This window comes from Idiotropiscis lumnitzeri, chromosome 5, assembly GCF_059441095.1.
Source record: "Idiotropiscis lumnitzeri isolate Australia: NSW breed Sydney's pygmy pipehorse chromosome 5, RoL_Ilum_1.0, whole genome shotgun sequence".
Lineage (NCBI taxonomy): Eukaryota > Metazoa > Chordata > Actinopteri > Syngnathiformes > Syngnathidae > Idiotropiscis > Idiotropiscis lumnitzeri.
Window position 1 is genome coordinate 7,414,162 of NC_142395.1, and position 18,661 is coordinate 7,432,822.

Below are 18,661 nucleotides of genomic sequence, written 5' to 3' on the forward strand. Positions count from 1 at the left end.
GCGCTAGTCATTTTGACCCAAAGGAAACTCAGTCATAGAACGCTCCACATCTGTGGAGTGCACTGACAAATTAGCTTAAGTAATAGTTACATAAGCATTTTTATACGCCCCTTCAACTGTCCATTTGACAATATTCATCATCAAAGAATATTAATGTCTGTGGTCATGTAGAAATGTAAATTTGAGAAAATTCTTGCATTTTCTGAGCTCGGTAAAATCCTTAAAATGCTTCTTGACATTTATCAAACAAGTGAATCACCTTAACGCACGAAAAAAATCCAGCATTTAATCTAGTTTCCCATTTTGACCGCTTTAATACTCACGTCTTCAAGAAGACAAGCGTCACTCTTCACTTGTTCCCCATTTCATTCTCCTTGGCTGAAACGGCCACTGAGAGCAGTGGTAGCGTCTGATTCTTGCTTTTGTTGCTGTTGGCTATGCAGATTTCTCTCTGAGACCTTTTGGAGTTCTGTGAAAAATGTTGTTTCGCTCCACTAAGTTAACTCCAATATTTGTGAGCCGCACCAACAAGTTTAGATTTGTGCCATCTTCCCATATCAAGTCTTTAAAATTGAGGAAAACCAGGAATCAGTTTTCAACAGACGTTTGGGCTCCCTGAAAATGTCGAGTCACTCGCAACCCTTATGCCCGTATCTCATTGAGTGGTGAAGGTTTGTAAGTGTGTGCGTGTTTTTTTGTCACGGTTTGCTCAATGTTGCAAACAGTTGCAAAGATGTTTGCCAGACATTCTTAAAGGGTTTTAATGGTTGCAAACAGTTTTTTCTCGTCTCCATGAAATTTTGAACACGTTCAGACCCTAAAACCATTACAACTGTTGGCGAACATCGTTGTGACCTTCCTGATCAAACAATAATCGCTTAGTGCAACTCTTGATTTTGTGTCAGATTGTACCTGACTCATGTTTTTGTTTCACTCGTCCCACATCTTTCGTGTGCGAGGATGGGGATTGCTATACAATGTCTTTAACGACTGTTGTCCACACTAATTTGACCAGCTGTGCCACTAATAAGGGCAACCTCAGGTGACACTGGCATGGAGAATGATGAAGAGTCATTGCCCATGTCGCTCTCTTATGTTTTTTGCCCAATGTGTTGTCCCTTTGAGGAGAGTTTTTAAAGTGTGGCGGTTGGACTATAAACGTATCTTGAAATACTCTGCTCGGACTCAGGAGCAAATCGGTACGGTCCATCAGATTAATTGTGGTTTAAAAGATGTTGAAGTATGGTATGAAATGTGAAAGCATCTCTAGGAAATGAGCTCATGTCACTGCAATGTTGGGATGGAAACATGATTGTGTGTGTGTACGAGACTGTCAGAATCTATTTTGTGAGGCACAGTCAAAGAACTTCAGTGAGCTGTAGTTGACCTTTTTTCTTTTCACTGGAACTTCACAACATACATTGGCAATTCAGGTCAAACACTGTTCATATGAAACTAACAAAACTTTGAGAGTATATTAATAGATATTAATCTTAATGTAACATCAGGTATCTCATGCTTCCTCTTTTTCACAGTGGTAAACACATGTGACACACTCCTACTTGACACGTATTTTTCACACATTTTCAGCTCGCACATCATTCTGGGCCCATACACGGCAGCTGACGCTGATAGACACACAGCTGTTGAGTGTGTGTGCTAAGGAAGAGTTAAGTGGGTGTGAGTCAGCTCCTGAATGAGAAACTGGTGGGAATGTTGCCAGTTTCACTCTAGCTCAAGGGCACACATTCTGGAATGTGTTTGAGGAGCACCTCTGAGATTTCTTTAATCACTTTTGTTGTTGGGTTGTGATGATCCTTATCCTACAGGCTAATGAGGTGGTGCATTTTCTGGGTGGTTTCCTGGCAATGCCATACTTTCCGAAAGGAATCATAAGCAATTCTCTGTCCACACCTTTTGCCCTCTGTCTTGTTTTCTTCTCACACACACACACACACACACCTACACATACATGCACGCACAAAAATACTGTATCAGTAAAGGTATGATGAAAATGCCAAATGAAAGTATTTTCTACGCAGTTAATGCGAATGTATTCATTAATGTCTCGTAGAATTCTTTCCATCCATCTGGAGATAGGCAAGGGAGGCAGCGCTGTGCCCTTGTGTTGTTTCATTTGCCGTACGTATGAAGATGCTGACGTTCAACCGCCTGTCTCCCATATTCAATGAACGTGTGTGTCATATTGAGTCACTCTTACTGTCAGAAAAGCGAGTCAAAGTGAATGTACTGAGCCTCTGTCAGCATATGGCGGTGTTGGCGCAAAGTGTGGAAGAAGCCAATAGACGTGTCATGTTGGTAGAAAAAAAAAACATTTTTTCATCATTCATTCGTTCTCTTCTCCCACAGTCTCTTTGTGTCACTTTCTTGCCTAATTTCCAGTGAAAGTATGCAATGAATCAAAATTCAACACAGCACGATGGCCTCACAGTCCAACAGTGAAGGGTTCAATTGTGGCTCCGGCCTTCCTGTGTGCGGTTTGCATGTTCTCCCCGTGTCTGCGTGGGTTTTCTCTGGGTAGTCTGGTTTCCTCCCGCATTCCAAAAACATGCATCTTAGGTTGATTGAACAATCTAAATTGCCCGGATTGGCTGGCAACCTGTTCAGGGTGTCCCCCGTCTACTGCCCGAAGATGGCTGGGATAGGCTCCAGCAGGCCCCGCAGCGCTCGTGAGGAGAAGCGGCTCAGATAATGGATGGATGGTGGCAACAGTAAGTGTATTTGTTGAGGAAACTTTCTCAACGCCTCCCTCTCTCCATTTACGTCATATGGTTCAGTCCACCCGCTCCAGCCTGCAGAGACCGACAGCTTTTCACATTATAAGACAGTGAGTGAAGGCGGAGACGGCAAGATCCCTTTGAAGTCCGGTGGCCAAAAACGGAAAGCAAAGTAGCTTATATTGTTACACTAAGTCGTTACTTTAACATCTGCTGCTGATTTTATTTATTTATATTATTATTATTATTTTATTGTTTGCTTGTTTGATTTTTATAGATGTGATAATGTTCAAATGACAATAAATCATGAAAGGCAATTGGCCATTTAGTTTTTGGTGGTGTTTGTAGAGATTTTATTTGTTTCGTCACAGATTATAAATGAATTTCATTTTAATGAAAGAGCTTATTTAGTATTGAAATTTTGAATTTCTGGTAATTACTCTAGAGGATTTTATGTTCGATTATTTAAAGAAATAGTTGGTTTTGGGCTGTAGGGTTTCAGCCTTTCATCAAATAATAAAAAAAAACATGAATTTCATTGTTTTGTCAGTGCTTACGCTACCAATTGTGTTCACAAATATGGGATTTATCAAAAATATCAACAAAATGCATAGTTTATGTAAAACGGTATCAACATTTTCCACCGGCTGTGGGGGGGCCCCAGTAAGATTTCTTTTCATGGGGACCAAAATCCATGGCAGCGCCCTTGGCTACTGCTACTTTCTGTCTCTCCGCACTGACGCAGCTGAAGTTTTTTGCCCTTGATCCAGGATCCCTCAGGAAGGTCCAACGTGACTACAGCTTCCCATATTGCATGTTACTTTCCATGTTGCTATTCAAGAGTCCACCTTTATTTTCTCTCTCAGGCTCAAGCTTCCTGGCCTTCTGCATGGGATCCTTATGGTGAAAGCTCTTTGGGCCGCCTTGCACGCACCCGACGCCAGCTGCACTTTCGGAACGAATGGGCAAGCTGGAGCGGCTGGTCCGTGTGCTCACGAAGTTGTGGGGCCGGTGCTTCTGTGCGCACACGAACCTGCATCACCAGGTTAGGAACATCTTACAATATATTGGGCTGGCACCAAAAAGTGGGACAAATACATTGATTGCTTAAAGAGAATGTCAAATTGTTGTCATTTCACTCCCTATACATACAGTTGAAGTTCTTTTGTGTCCTTTCGCATCGTGTACGGAGTAACTTACTTGTCATCCAGTAGCAATTGCTTTCAACACAACAGGTGGGAGAAGTGAAAACCACATTAGGTGTTATCCTTCACACCCTGGTTATTTTGGAGTTGGTGTCCCGCCACTGTTTTCGCCCATAGTCACTGAGGAACAATATCGGTTAAGATGTGCCCCATATTAACTGTCAAGCCCTCGTAGAATGTATACGACAAAAAAAAAAAAAAAGAAAAAGATCGGAAAATCCTGCTTTTCACAAGGGTTATTCTGCTAGGGCGGGATGATATCATTTCTTTCCACATTTGAATCACATAAAAAATGAACCATTCTTACCAAAAAATATAAACTATTAGATCAAACATTTAGAATTAATTTCTGGTAAAAATAAATATTTTGGTGGTCAGCAGTTATTTCCGACTGAAGACAATCTTTATTTTGTGGCATTTTTGTCTTTGTCAGAAACCCCGTGGGTGGACCCTGTGGAGGTGATCCGAGGCAATACAAGATCTGCAATACTAAGGTCATTCAGCATACCACACACTGTACAAAATTGCCACGCAATTTTCAATGCAAATATTTTTAGACAAAGGCTGATGTTTGCTCCTGAAGTAGAGCACGTGGGCGTGTTCGGGGATAATGTTGCGGCTGAGACCTTTCAGGGTGTGAACTGGAATTTCACGGACATATTAACCTTTGTCTTCACTGCGCCACTTTGAGTTTCATGCTATCGCGTTGCAGTCGGGCGTCGGGGCTGCCACCGCGTTCGATACAGTACATGAGGAGTTGTGAGTGGGTGTGTTTGGACAAGCAATCGCCGCACAGCCCATACTTGCGTGTAGACGATCTCACAGATGAGTTCAAGCTTGTTTCAGGATGAATGTGAGTGCATATTGCACTTTGTACTTGTACACGGCAAGCCTCCGGTACAGTAAATAGCCACAATTCCCAGGCATGTTTTCTGCACTCTGATGGGAACTCACATCAGTGCAGCTACATATGAGCTGCCATTTGATTCTCGCAGGCTTCATTTGCATGTTAGTTTACTTCTAGGGTTGGGATTGCAATTTCTCTGGGTTGGAAATAAATATCATACCCAGCATTACAAATGCCTTCATGCCAATGCATTCTGTGTAGGAGTGTCCTCCTGGCTCACAAGATTTCCGAGAGATGCAGTGTGCCGCTTTCAATGACAAACAGTTGGTCACAGGAAGCTCCTTCAGATGGACTACTTTTCATGGAGGTCAGTGAGACTATGCATGACGCTTTACATCACTTTCATTAGATGTGAAATTAATGCAGATAGCAGACGACACAAATGTAGCCTGATTTTGGGTCGACAGATGTGTAGTGTCTCATAGCCGAATTTGAATTGTTTTGCTGTATCGCAGCCCGTGTAGTGTAACATACTCAACGATTGGTCGTTTGGCGTCTGGGATGAGAGAGAGAGAGAGATTTTTTTAAGTCGGAATCGAAAAACATTTGCTGTTCCACAGTAGGTGCAACCACGAAAGCCCTTATTGTCACATTCTATGGTGCAGAGGCAACAAAATTGAGCTTTTGAATCATAAAAGACAACTAATGATAAAACAGGGTAAATGTTTTCGCGAAGCTTCATGACTGAGCGATCCGACTTCATCCCCTCACTATAGAATATAAACTTTATAGTACAGGCTCACCGGTGAAAGTGTTCAAATAAAAATCTTACCACACCACAGAGCTTTTCCTGGGTCTATAAAAAGCTATTGAACATACCTATTACAAAAACCCACATTAAACCAATTTTAGACAATGAGGTTATTTTTCCTCCAGATGGCGTCCCAGTAGCTTGGAACAAATGAAAAAACCGGAAGCTCGTTCAGCTTTGCAGAGGAGCTAATGCTCCCTACCTACACACTGACAGTGACAGCATTACTGCCACCTACTGCAGTGGATATGTAATTACACTTTTTTGTAGTATGGGAAAAACTTGTTCCCTGAGGTCACATGTGCCCCATCCCTGGCATTGCATTGTGCCTCCCCAGGGGGGCCCGGCCCCTATTTGAGAAGGACTGGCCTAATGGGATATGAAAATACATTTCATTATCTTGTGAGATTTCTAAACAAACAACAGCCATTGAGAGACTTTTGCGTGATCACATGAAGATGTTTCCTATCTTTTTAAGTCATTTCAGTTAACATGTCTTTGATTTCATTCAGCTTGTTAAAAGAATTGTTAAATGTAATATTTAGATATCATATCTAAATAAAAGTAATCCCGCGACCCTTGGGGAGGAGAAGCGATACAGATAATGGATGGATGGATATAATAGTAATAATGATTTACCTTGCCAGCATTGGTACGTTTTGCTTTATTGGGCTGTTGGTGATCAGTAAAACAGCTAGCAGCATTTTACTGTGACATTGTCCAACCCCATTAAAAGAAACAAGCCAATGACTGAACATCTCCTGTAACAGGCTCCAACCCTTGTGAGCTGAGCTGTCTGGCCTTGGGTCATAACTTCTACTACAACTTTGGACGTGTGCTTGATGGCACCGCCTGCGACAAAGTACCTGGAGCTGTGTGTGTCAACGGACGCTGTCTGGTGAGAGGAAATTAAAATGATCTCTGTCTTGTGGTCTGCTTACCAAGGGCGACTTATTCAATTTTGTACAACACTTACACGGATAAAGCTGTGGAAACTGTAATTCTTGGTAATACAAATCCACGCATCCATGATTGGAACACTATACGGCAAACTAAGGACACTGACAAACGGCCCCATCCGTGTTTTGTGCAACCCCTCTGACCTGATTTAAAAAATGAGCCTGTTCTGTTACTTCACACTTTACCTGTCTTCACCTTGTTCTCCCTCTGCTGGTATACATTAAATGATGATGACCATTCTGACCAGTACTATCTTCAGGCATCCGGATTTGTGTCACGGCCAGAGTGCACGGTCGTCATTTATCTTTACAACTCTGTTTCGTGAAAAGTCTGTAGCTGCACCTACCTTCAGCCTCACCCTTGGTCACAGATAAAGATCCACTGGAAATAAACTTGTCTCCCTCCTGAAGTAGACATGCACTATACAGTAGTAGTCATGCAACTGTATCCAAGTTATATAAACTGATTATTGCATGTCTTACTAAGGGAATGTATTGTGTACACGCAAGTGCAGCAACCTGAGACACGCAGTGCAAATAATGGATTCATGCGTCGTAGACCATCGAGTACACAACATAGCATCGCCAAAACAGGAAGCAGCATGCATCTGCGGGAGGATGCTACAGTTCTTTAATAAGCTCTATGCAAACCACATGGCTGTGTGCATGTTTGTGCTGAAGATAAATGTTTTGGAAAACACTATTGAGTAAACAGTTATTCAAATGTCCAGCACAAAGCCAAATTCAAATACCATATCTGTTGTACATCTGGCATATCATTCAACAGTTTCAGTATTTTACAGGAAAAGAATTGGATTCAAAGATCAAAGAAAGTTATTAGAACAGTTTGTGACTCAAAATACACTTTGCATGTTTTCATTTCGCACAAATTTCAAGCTTTCGCTCAAATATCTCTACAAGGTTGGTGAGAATTTGTAGTTGAAAAATGCAATTAATCAGGATTGACTGAATATTTTTGCAATTACGGTGCCAATGTATTATAATAATAATAATAAGTATATATATATATATATATATATATATATATATATATGGAAGTGAAGTTCTCTTATATTCTGAAATAATAGAGAAAATGGTCAATGTAGTAAATAGATCAATTTGATGAATAAAGATATTTCTTGATTTTGTTATTTTGCATGGCCATGTTAACCCCCCCCCCCCTCCCCCCCTTTGTGTTGTGTGCACTGTACCTTCACACCAGGGATTGATTTCCTGTAATGCACATGCATGCCTGGAGTGTTTTTGTGTTTTAAAGGCGTTTCGGAGGCTAATTATAGGTCTCCTGGAAGATTACCCTCCATCACTGGAGATGAAGCCTCAAGTAAAAAGCATTCACTGTAATCTAAATGGAGCAACAAGGTTTTCAATGCAACTATTATCACCGTGTGTTTTGGAAGTTTATAGAGACATCTCGAGACGCACTATCTTCCCTCATTAAGTCCCTTGCTGCAAGTAAATGTTACAATGACAAGAAAATGACAGGGAGAAGAAGCAGAATGTGTGTGCGTGTGGGGGGGTGCGTGTGCGTGTGTGTGTGTCATCTTAAAATTAAATTTGGTTGTGCATATGCTACACGAATTTAAAAAAAAAGGTTGCCTCTCGCAAATAGTGTGCATTTAAAAAGCATTCAAGATCAGACAGACATCCCATCAGATCCTAATCTCTGTTGTATGGTAAACATTTCATTTGTATGCTTCAATATAGAAGCCTGGCTGTGATTCCATCTTGGGTTCAAAGGCGCAAGAGGACGCCTGCATGGTCTGTGGAGGGAAAAACACTACTTGCCTTCACCACAGGAGTGTTTATCAGAGCAACGGCCTGGAGGCAGGTAGGATACACACACACACACGCATATACGGATGTGCAATAATCAACATGAGGAATCACTTTCAGACTTACTTGATGTCCGGATAATACCAGGCTAGGCTTGATTTCCCGTCACTGATGTTTAGTCGTGAGGCTTTTTTGAAACTTTTATGCCAAACAAAAGTAGTTGGCTATCCTCCACATCAAAATTAAAACTAACAACCGGTGGTCCAAAATTGCAGTTGTCAACTTCTTTGAAAACACAAAAACATGTACCTGTGATGGTACATCATGTGATTCCCTCGGAATGTGGACCCACATTAAAGTCCATGTGACTTTACTATCTCCTTTCCGTGTTGTAATTAAGCACAAAGTAAATACATTGGAGCGACGACAATTTGGATTTTTAAACAGTTCTTCCATCGGATGCAATGGAAAAATAGATAAAGTATGAATAATTGTTTCATGCGTGGTCCGACTAGAACCAACATACAATCCGTATTCATTTTTATTGTGTCGATAATTTTTGGAGTACCGTTTTAACATTGTTAAGAGTCATGCAACTTTAAAAAGCAAATGTTCGCATTGGCAATCCATCGCTAAGTTTCGGCCGATATTTTAGTTCGACTCAGTTGGGCCCGGTCCATCCCTCAACGGTGACAGCCAATCAGCACCGAGAACATAATTTCGAGAACACGCAGGCGCCGCACAAGCACATTGTAATGAAAAAAAAAAATCATAGGGGACACATGTCATTGAGGTCTGTGGAACTGAAAGGTATACAAAATTTATTTATTTATTTATTTTTTTTATTTGGCTGCGTCTCATGTGTGCGGCACATGCGTGTGATGTATGACCGGCAAGTCCGTTCTTGACGCCATTTGGCTGACTGCGCAGGGCTGAAATACTGCCGAGAACTGGACTAAAGCATGGCCACCTCTGAAAAACAATCCAACACTTGACGCTTTAAGTCTAATGAGACAAAAGTGTCATGCTAAAATGCGCGGAAACGTAATAAAAAGTTCACCACTATACAAACGCAAACACTCTCAACAATTAGGTAGATGCAAAAGGGAGCTGATTAATGGACACAAAGCAGTACAGTGCTAAACACATTGACAGACAAATTCAGAATAACACAAGCAAGTGATAATTATATGCCGCATGTGTGACATCTTTGCCGAGTCTAAAAATAATTGTTCCTTGTTCCAAAACAAAGCTTGGAATGAATGTAGATATTCTTGCTTCTGAATACATCAATTGATTAATTAAGAGTCAAAGCTTTATTTTAAACTTGATTTGATGGTCTTGAACAAATAAAGATACGCCCAAATATGTAGTCTACAATAAATTGTCATTACTGTCAAATCCATCTCAATGAGATCATACTTGTTTTGACATTTCAGTTTCTGTTACCGCATAGACAGTTTCTCGATCGGATAGGATTACCTTCGCTTCACAGCCTCAGTCTAAAGGTCTCATTTGTATAAGACATACTATATATTGAACTCCAAGCAGCCACAACACCATGTCCACTTTCAATTGAGATGTATCGTAAATGCTCAAATCTTTTGCCCACAAGCTGAAGTTAAATAATATCAACTAGCAAATAGTTCATGGGGCGGTCTTATTTGTCACCAATGATGGGCATGTCAGATATCCTCTAATACAGGGTGACCCAAAAAAAAAAAACGGGCCCCAACTCTAATTAGGCCCCGTTTCAAAAAATCAGGGGGGCTTAGGTCCGGGCTATGGCGTGCCCACTCAAAATCAGTCTTGAGACTGATCACTCGGCCTCTGAAGTTTTCTTTCAGCCAATCTCGTGGCAGGTTTGAGGTGAGAGATTTTTTTCTTTGGGTCTATCTTAAGGACAGAGTCTACGCAGGGAAACCCAGAACCAGCAACTCAAGAAAACCATCAGGGAGGAGATGAGAGCCATTACCAATTCAGTCTGTAAGAACGTCATGGATAACTTCATGCTGCGCCTCAAGAAATGCACGGAGCTAAATGGAGGCCATCTAGAACATATGCTGTAGAACAAAAAAAAAAGGCCAAAGTCCCTAGTGTATTGATGTGATATTTTGAATATAATAAACTAGTTATGACCAAAGTTTCATTTCATTCGGAAAAAACACTAAGAAACGGGGCCTAATTAGAGTTGGGGCCCGTTTTTTTTTTTGGATCACCCTGTATTAAGAACAATGCTAAAATTTCATGAGCGTTGACGGAGCAAGATTCCTGGAAAGATTGAATAATAGCAAATGCAAATTGTTGCTGGTTCGCACCGTCAACGCACAGGACCACAACAGCTCTGATGTGAAACGGTTGCCTCCGCACGGTTGTGTGCGAGCACGGCCGGGATGCAGCCCATATAACGGGTCAACGTGAGCACGGCAGAAAACAAGCTGATAATGTCTCCTTTGTTTGGGTGACTCTGAGTCCTGGGAGGTTTTTGCCCTACTCGCAGCTGCGCTTCCAAACGGAGAGCAAATTGACGGAGGGTGGTGACACAAAACGCTCCCGCAAGGTCAGATGCTTTCGAGTTCATCAGGGCCTGTCTGAAAGTCTGACATTAGAGGCTTACTGAACTTTGTGCATAGTTCTCCCCCTGAAATTGGTAAGCAGGAGCAACCAAAGCAAAAGTCTCTTCTCAGTGCGCCATGAATGGGCCTCATAAGGCAATGGCTTTTCACTGCGGGACAGCGGGGGAGCCATGGAGATGGCTCAGCTTTTAAGTTGAGACTCTGGATGTAAAATATTAGCATGGAATGAATGGTTGTGATTTCAACTCATTCATAAACTGTGTGCGGAGGGATTTTGAAGCAGTCCCTTAAAAGGAAACTCATTGATACATACTGCCATTTCCATCAAATCTGATTGAGGGTGTGTATGATTATAGAGAAAGCACCAATATGAAATATTTTATATATATATTTGAGAACACCAGATAAGCAGAAGAAAATGTATGAATGGATGCAATACAGAGGAGGGCAGTTGGAAATTGTAATTTGATTATATTTCAAAATGTTCAACATCAGCCTCAAGTCACTGCTTGACTTCCATGCACGTAGCATAGGTGCGATTCCCACTCAGGGGACATTGTGTGTGTGTGTGTGATTGTCTGTACACCAATCTGGGGTGTAGTCAGCCTTTCGCCCAAAGACAGTTGCAATACTCCAGTCAATAAAATAGAAATGAAAATAATTCTATTGAACTCTATTACTTGAGTAGATTGAAGTCTGTAATGGAGTGTGCTGCCTGTTCTGTTGGCTAGGAGGTCCTTTTGGATACAACGAAGTCACCAAGATACCAGCTGGAGCCACTCACATCCGAGTCACGGATAACAGCAGGAATTATCTCGGTAAGTTCACGAACACACACACAGGCCACCTGGTCTTGTGTTTTGTATCTATTTCAGGTTAATGCTGTGTCACTAGCTCCATGGCTACACTTGTAAATCCAACATGTCAAATAAAATTCCTGGCCTTGCTATTACTTCCTCATCCCCTCAGAGACAGCCGGTGCTCAGCAGCCCAGTCTGCTCACTGGATGTGTTGTGGCTTTTCCAGGCAACATAACAACCCCGACTTCTATTCTCATCTTGTTTATGAGACCAAAATAAAAGTGGCCTATTAGTGGCACACACTGTGGTTTGAGATCGACACATATGAAAGCTCTATCTGGCTACCGAGGCAAAGCAGGTGAAGGTGCTTGTTTCCATTATATGTCATGGAAATCCAAATCCCTTTCAGCACTTAGTCGAGACTTCTGCCTTATATGGTCATCTGTCTTATTTCTTTTCGTGAATGAATCCCCTAAATTCACCCACTTCCTTACTTCATTGGAATCCGCTGAAAACAGAAAGCTCAATTATGTCATATTGAACAAGAAAGCTTTGACTGCAAAATGGCCTTCTTCCTTCTTTAAGCTCTCCAGAATGGTCGCTCCCAGTTTGTCATCAATGGTAACTGGAAGATCAGTGTCCCGGGCGAGTATACTATAGCTGGAACCAAAGTTGTATACCGCCGGTCAGCTGACACCTGGGAGAGCTTTGAAGTCCCGGGGCCAACCCAGGAAGACTTGCGTCTGATGGTGAGATAGCCAAAAGCGTTTGGACAGTTGCACCTTCTAATCACACAATATCTATGTAAAAGCTCAATTTATCTCGTCTTTATGTTTTTTATGTGTGTACAGGTTCTTGCCACAGACAGAAACCCAGGCATTGAGTATGAGTACTGGTTACCACCAGACCAGTATGACCTCCACCATGGGAGGAGAAGTTCACTGCGTCAGGCTCACCACAGTGCCAACTTCCTCCCGTGGGAACAACCCACCATTAAAACCACAACCACCACTCTGCGGCCTTCCCCAGTGAGCACCCGCCCCCACTGGGGTAAGCTTCATTTATTCTTTACCCATCACTGACTATGTTCAACCATTTGGGATTAGCAATCAACAGTTGAGTCTTACATCAATTTCTATTTTTTGTTTTCAAGCTACTAATGTGTGATAGAAGTTTTCAGAGTTGTTGAGGTCACAGGTCACCGACCTGCCTGGCCCACATATGTGAGTCTTGAGGTTCACAAGAGTCAAGAGAGTTTTGTGCTTCACAAGAGAAACAATTTGTCTGCTTCTTTCATCACTCTTACTTTTGTACCTGGTGTCTTTTCAGTCCCGGCCGTTATCTTTGCCTTTAGACCCTTTCCACATTACAGATCAATCTCTTTGTCTGCACCTGGAGTTACCTTACTTTCATAAGCATGTTTTCCAATAGAATGATGTCCTCAAAAGCGCTCGACTTTTGATAGCATTGAGGAGTAGCTGCACCAGTAATTAATTGCACCCGGAGCCTCATGGCTTACAGTCTGTACGTGCATGGCCACACATTCGTGACAATGAAAACATATGCTTGGCTGATGATGAGTGCAAATGCTCAGAGCCAGGGGGGAAAAAACTATTAAAATGCAAACTCCAAATCTTCAGGCTGTTTGCTACCGCTAAAGAATGCATCTGTTTTCTGTTTCCCAATAAGCCTGCTGTACACATGCTTGTTAAATATGAAACCCCAAAGCCTGAGGCATTGTGCCTTCTGTCACAATTTTTCCAACCGTGCAAAACAAGGTGTCAGCAGACACGATGGCAGCGTTAGGCTTATTTTAGGGGGCTGAAGCCCCCTAAATGATTTGACTGTACGCAGACAACACTTCCGCGTTCGATGTCATAAACTTTAATGGGGTTCCTTGAACACTTGACCCACCAGAATTCTAAAACTTCTAACAAGACATCCTAGAATATAATTTTGACTGCTTACACTCTAGCAATGACTTTGTCACCTAAAAAGATTATTACTCACCGTTTGAGTAACTGTTGATGATATTTTATTGTAAATTTTTCAATGTAGCTCCACCCAGTCCTTGCCGCTTTGACATTAGGTGGTAGAAACTTCAATCTGTTGAACGCCACCTCACTCGCTGGCCTGTACAACCCAAAATGTCATGCTTCTATCATATCTAATCGATGTAAACAGAGTAGCAACACAAAGCTTGACAACCGTCAAAATGACGGCTCTGGGAGTTATTGTGTTTACAGCTTGTGAGGTTGCTCACATCAGCAGAAAGAAAATCCAGAGACCAGGCTCTGTAACTACAAATTGATCCGCTTCAAACCGATTCAAAACTCCAGAGCTTGCCTTTACAGAAAAGGGAGATGCCTTATGAGATTTTACCGGAACTACGTCATAGCACTCCGTGCGTATAGTTCAATTCTTTCCTTAGCACAGACAATTAAACGCAGGAAAGAAAGATAAAAAGAATGTGATGGATGGACAAAAGAAAATTTCTCAAGAAAGCAAGTCTTGGTCACTGCTGGTAGTCAAAACTCGTTAGCTCCTGCCTAACAGCATCATATAAGACTCAAGACATCAAATTTTGTTTAAGAAAGTAATAATTATTAACTGCCGAGAGCCAAGAGATAAATTGAAGCCAATTTAGCCTATCCCAGATATTTTCAAGACTAGGATGTTAGTGTGATTATTTAATTTAAAAATCATTGAGTAATATTTTTCTTGATCCATTACTTGGCAAAATGTAATCATTGTGTCATCAAAAGTATTTTGGAGCAAACAGTGTGTTGTGAGCCACTCACACCATCAGCCTCGGCATTCTTTGATCCCTTCCACCGCCGAGCAGCTCTTAATTTGCCTTTAATGGCATTAGGGTTAACTCCTCTAAGGGGAACTTTTCCCCGGAATTTACTGTTCACTGAAAATGATAGGCTTGACTTATTTTATCATAACACAGTGACTTTTGTTTGCATGGAGTTTTGCGTGCACTGTTGCTCTACACTTCACTTCCCATGTTTGTGTAACGTATTAAAAAAAAAAACGTTGTGAAATGACACTACTCTCCCCCCCCACTCCATAAGACCTCGTGACGCCCTAGGACAGACAGGCATTGGAATTATAAGCCAATGAGATCAATGTGCCAAACAAATGAAATCTTCAAATTCATTTTTCCTCTTCAGATGATACTCACTCTTTCTGATCTACATAGATATTGAAGCCAAGCCAGTGAAGGCATGCAAGACTGAGATTGTTTATTCTTGTATGATCACTTTTGTGAATTGGTTTTCGGAATGTTTATGTGGATTTGTTTATTTATTTTGATTAACGAGAAATCACTTACATATACCGTAGCATTCCGGTTAAGACACAGCTGCTGTAATTTGGCAGCATAAGTAAATATTATTGTTTTTTTTGGTATTTTTTTGTTTAATACATGCTATGTAATATTATTCATCCATCCATTATCTGAGCCGCTTTTCCTCACAAGGCGTACTGAGCCCATCCCAGCTATCTTGGGGCAGTAGGCGGGGTACACCCTGAACTGGTTGCCAATTGCAGGGCACACAAAGATGAACGACCATCTGCGCTCACACTCATACTTCGGGATAAATTAGAGTGTTCAATCAGCCTACCATGTATGTCTCAGTCAGCCACCGTCCCGCCATGTAATATTATCGTTTTTATTATTATCATTATTTCCTGATGAGTAATATACTGTAGCTATTGTGGCCCAGATAAGAAAAGTCAATTGAGCTGGCTCAAATTTGAGTATAAATAGGTGAATTCAGTTTGAGATTCCTAAAAGAGTCTACATTAAAGCACTTGATGTTGCTGCGTAGGCGGTCTCTTCTTGTTTCTATCACTAAATGTGTTGTGCACTGCATGAACATGAAATGAAAAAAATCATTTTTAGTTTTTGAGACATTTCTACCAACTGGCTTGGACAACTGTGTGCCTTTTGTGCCAAGCAGTTGTAAGGCCGCCCAAGCCACCACGGCAACCTTCCCGCCATCCCATTTTGCCTCGCCTGGAACGAGAGGAGAACCATCGAAACCTGCTGCCTCAACCCTCGCCTGGAAGTAAGTTGATCGTGCCAACATCAAAGCCAATTTCACCTCAGACTTTTCCAACTCACGCAATGCGAGTTGTCTCAACAAGCTTTCATACTCAATAGGTGCAAAAGAATTTGGACACCCTACCTTGACATTTCCATTTAACCGTTGAGTGTGTCTGTGGGAATTTTAGTCCATTCGGGTGGAGATCGTTGCTGTGGGCCTAACTCTTGATCTCTGTTGTAATTGATTGAGTTAGTGGCAAGGATAGCAAGTTCTTCAACACCAAGATCATCATCTCAATTTATAACTTGATTAAATGTCTTTTGTTTGTATTCTGAGGGACAAAATTATTCTCCTGCTAATTTCTAGGTGTGAAGTGTTTTTTTTAACACTTTGTCCTAAAAAGTATTGCGTACAATACTATACATGTGAGTTGATTTCTGTTCTTTGTAACCTGCAGGTCATTGTGGGAAATGCCGCAGGGTTAAAGGCAGAAGAGAGCGCCAGAAGCAGTATTGCCAAAAGGATTTTAGTAAGTCAGAGCGTTTTATCTTCTTTAATTATTTTTAGAACAATGTCAATTTGAAATATTAAAAAGTACTTTTCAAACCAATCAGTTTTTCGGGCCAGAGTCTTGGGGAAGCTGTACAGAGGAGAGGAAACACGTTACGACGTCCAGATTCTCCATACTTACCGAAACAGCTTCCGCCTGGAGCACCGTGAGTTCCTTTGGGTCCCGAATGTGTGTGACTGCCCCAACTTGGAGCAGGGAAAGCAATATATACTGATGGTGCGCCGGCATATTAACTATGAGCATACACTAAACCGCATCCTGCTGGAGGAGGACAGTTACGTGGTGCCATACAGACCCAGAGAGGACGAGCTGGTGCGACAACTGGAGAGGCTGTGCAACAAAAGAGGACCTAAAAATCCTGCCATCTGAACTGGCACGGCTGCGGCTCAACTTTTGCTTTTCTGGATGTTGAAAACAATCAGCAATCCAAGGCGGCCTGATGAATTCCAGAGCGTTGTCACTGGAGAGAAATGACGACTCTCCGTCACAAGAAACCAAAGAGACGTTTATTTAAAAGCCTGCATGGTTTACTATTATACAGAGCACTTTAGGTGGACCCGTGCTTCCACCTGTAAACACATACCAAAGAGCATTGACTCAAAATAGGCCCATGTCATTGCTGAGTTTTGGATCTAGTTAACTTTGAACTCAATATTATTTTTGCCAACCAAGGAAAAATCCACCTCGTCCCATTTTACAATGGTGATATCCAATCAAAAGGTTTTCAAAGACCCCTTTGTCAGCATTTGATAAGAACGTCCAAACTATCTATGACAAACTAACTTCATCAGCTTCTTTTGGAAAGTTCAAACTACAACCATACTTTATTGTTATACACAATAGAGATGCAGGATTAATTGGGAACTAATCGATTATCATATTAATCGATTATTATAAATCACTCAGATACATTTTTTGATTAAAAATTCTCCAAATCCAAAGAATTTCAGCTTCTTAACAGTATTCTCAGATTTTTGTTGTCCTCCTTGATAGCAGATTGATTATATTTGTGTTGAAAAAAACAAACAAAAAAAAAAAACATCTGCTCTTACTTCGAAAACAATGATTAACGTTTGTCCCCATTTTCTGACATTACGGACCAAACCAGTCAGTGAAACGTAATTAATTTATTTTCTGCACCTTTACTTTTAAATACTGTTGAACTTTTTTAATAAAATGGTGGAAATTTAACCATGTTTATTCACATCATATTTATCGATTTAGCAACATATTGATAGATTATTTTTTAAAAAATCTTTAATTACAACCCTATTATAGAATATTTTATGCCCCTGTGGTTATTCTGAACATCCCCCAATATTTTAAACTGAAATAAATTTTCATTTATAATCATTAACTCACTACTCTATGATGACTTGGACAGTTTATTTTTTTTATTTTTAAACTGTCAAGGATTATTTATACACAGTGTATGCCAACCCTTAATATGGGGGCACCAATATATTTGGTGTTGGCGTCTCAAGAGCGGTGCCGCAAATATTCCATCCAGTAAAACTTAATTCCTCAGTGTTACACGTGACGTTTATATGACAACAAATGTGTGTGTGTGTGTTTCAAGGACAGCTCTTTTATTTATACGGCAACAAGTTGAAAGTTGTACCAATTCGATGCAAACGTGAATTGAAAAATTGCAGCTATGATTGGAACTTCATCAAGAAGAATAGTGTTTGTGAGGTGCATCTTTCTTCTCACCATTGCTCAAAATACTTTCTTATATTTATGTATGTAAATGAGGTTTCCTTTTTTTTTTTTTCTCTTCATTTGATGGTTCGGCACTGATTTACTTCAGAAATCCAACATATGTATCTCTTATTTTTTAAAGTCATTATCTGATGTGTTCCAAATGCCATATTGCTTCATAAACCTCATCTGTGTGCCAAAATAATATATCACATTTATTTCAAATAACCGATAATATTAATTACATAACTGTGCTATGTAAGCTTATGAGTTGAATCTTTAAAACTGCATTTATTTAGGCCACACAACGTCCATGTGACCTGTTTTATTTAATGCTGTAATTGATTCAACTTTCTGCTCTCATGTGCAGTTTAAAGGAACATACAAAAATGAAACACTGTAGTCAATCTTTTTCTTTTTGTCTGACCTGAATTTATGAAGTCCTCCGTAGGATTATTCCTCATCAGAACTCCTCTGTGCGACATGATTGCACATTTTGATCTTCTCCATCGAGCGAACGGGTGAGTTGGGACTATTATACGACAAAATGCAGAATTTTAACATCTATAGGCGTATCCCTATACAAATTATGATTTAAACA

General features: G+C 40.8%; 1 protein-coding gene across 1 annotated transcript in view; it reads left to right on the forward strand.

Moving 5' to 3' along the window:
- adamtsl5 (ADAMTS like 5) overlaps positions 1-18,455 on the forward strand; it is a 37,337-nt gene extending 18,882 nt beyond the window's left edge. Inside the window, exons 3-13 of the mRNA XM_088295259.1 lie at positions 3,605-3,783; positions 4,377-4,437; positions 5,052-5,157; positions 6,372-6,499; positions 8,286-8,409; positions 11,662-11,748; positions 12,316-12,479; positions 12,582-12,780; positions 15,702-15,809; positions 16,246-16,317; positions 16,403-18,455. Of these exons, the coding sequence (XP_088151385.1) occupies positions 3,605-3,783; positions 4,377-4,437; positions 5,052-5,157; positions 6,372-6,499; positions 8,286-8,409; positions 11,662-11,748; positions 12,316-12,479; positions 12,582-12,780; positions 15,702-15,809; positions 16,246-16,317; positions 16,403-16,728 (1,554 nt within the window). The 3' untranslated portion in view covers positions 16,729-18,455. The remainder of the gene's footprint in view (positions 1-3,604; positions 3,784-4,376; positions 4,438-5,051; positions 5,158-6,371; positions 6,500-8,285; positions 8,410-11,661; positions 11,749-12,315; positions 12,480-12,581; positions 12,781-15,701; positions 15,810-16,245; positions 16,318-16,402) is intronic.
- Positions 18,456-18,661: the final 206 nt, after the last annotated feature.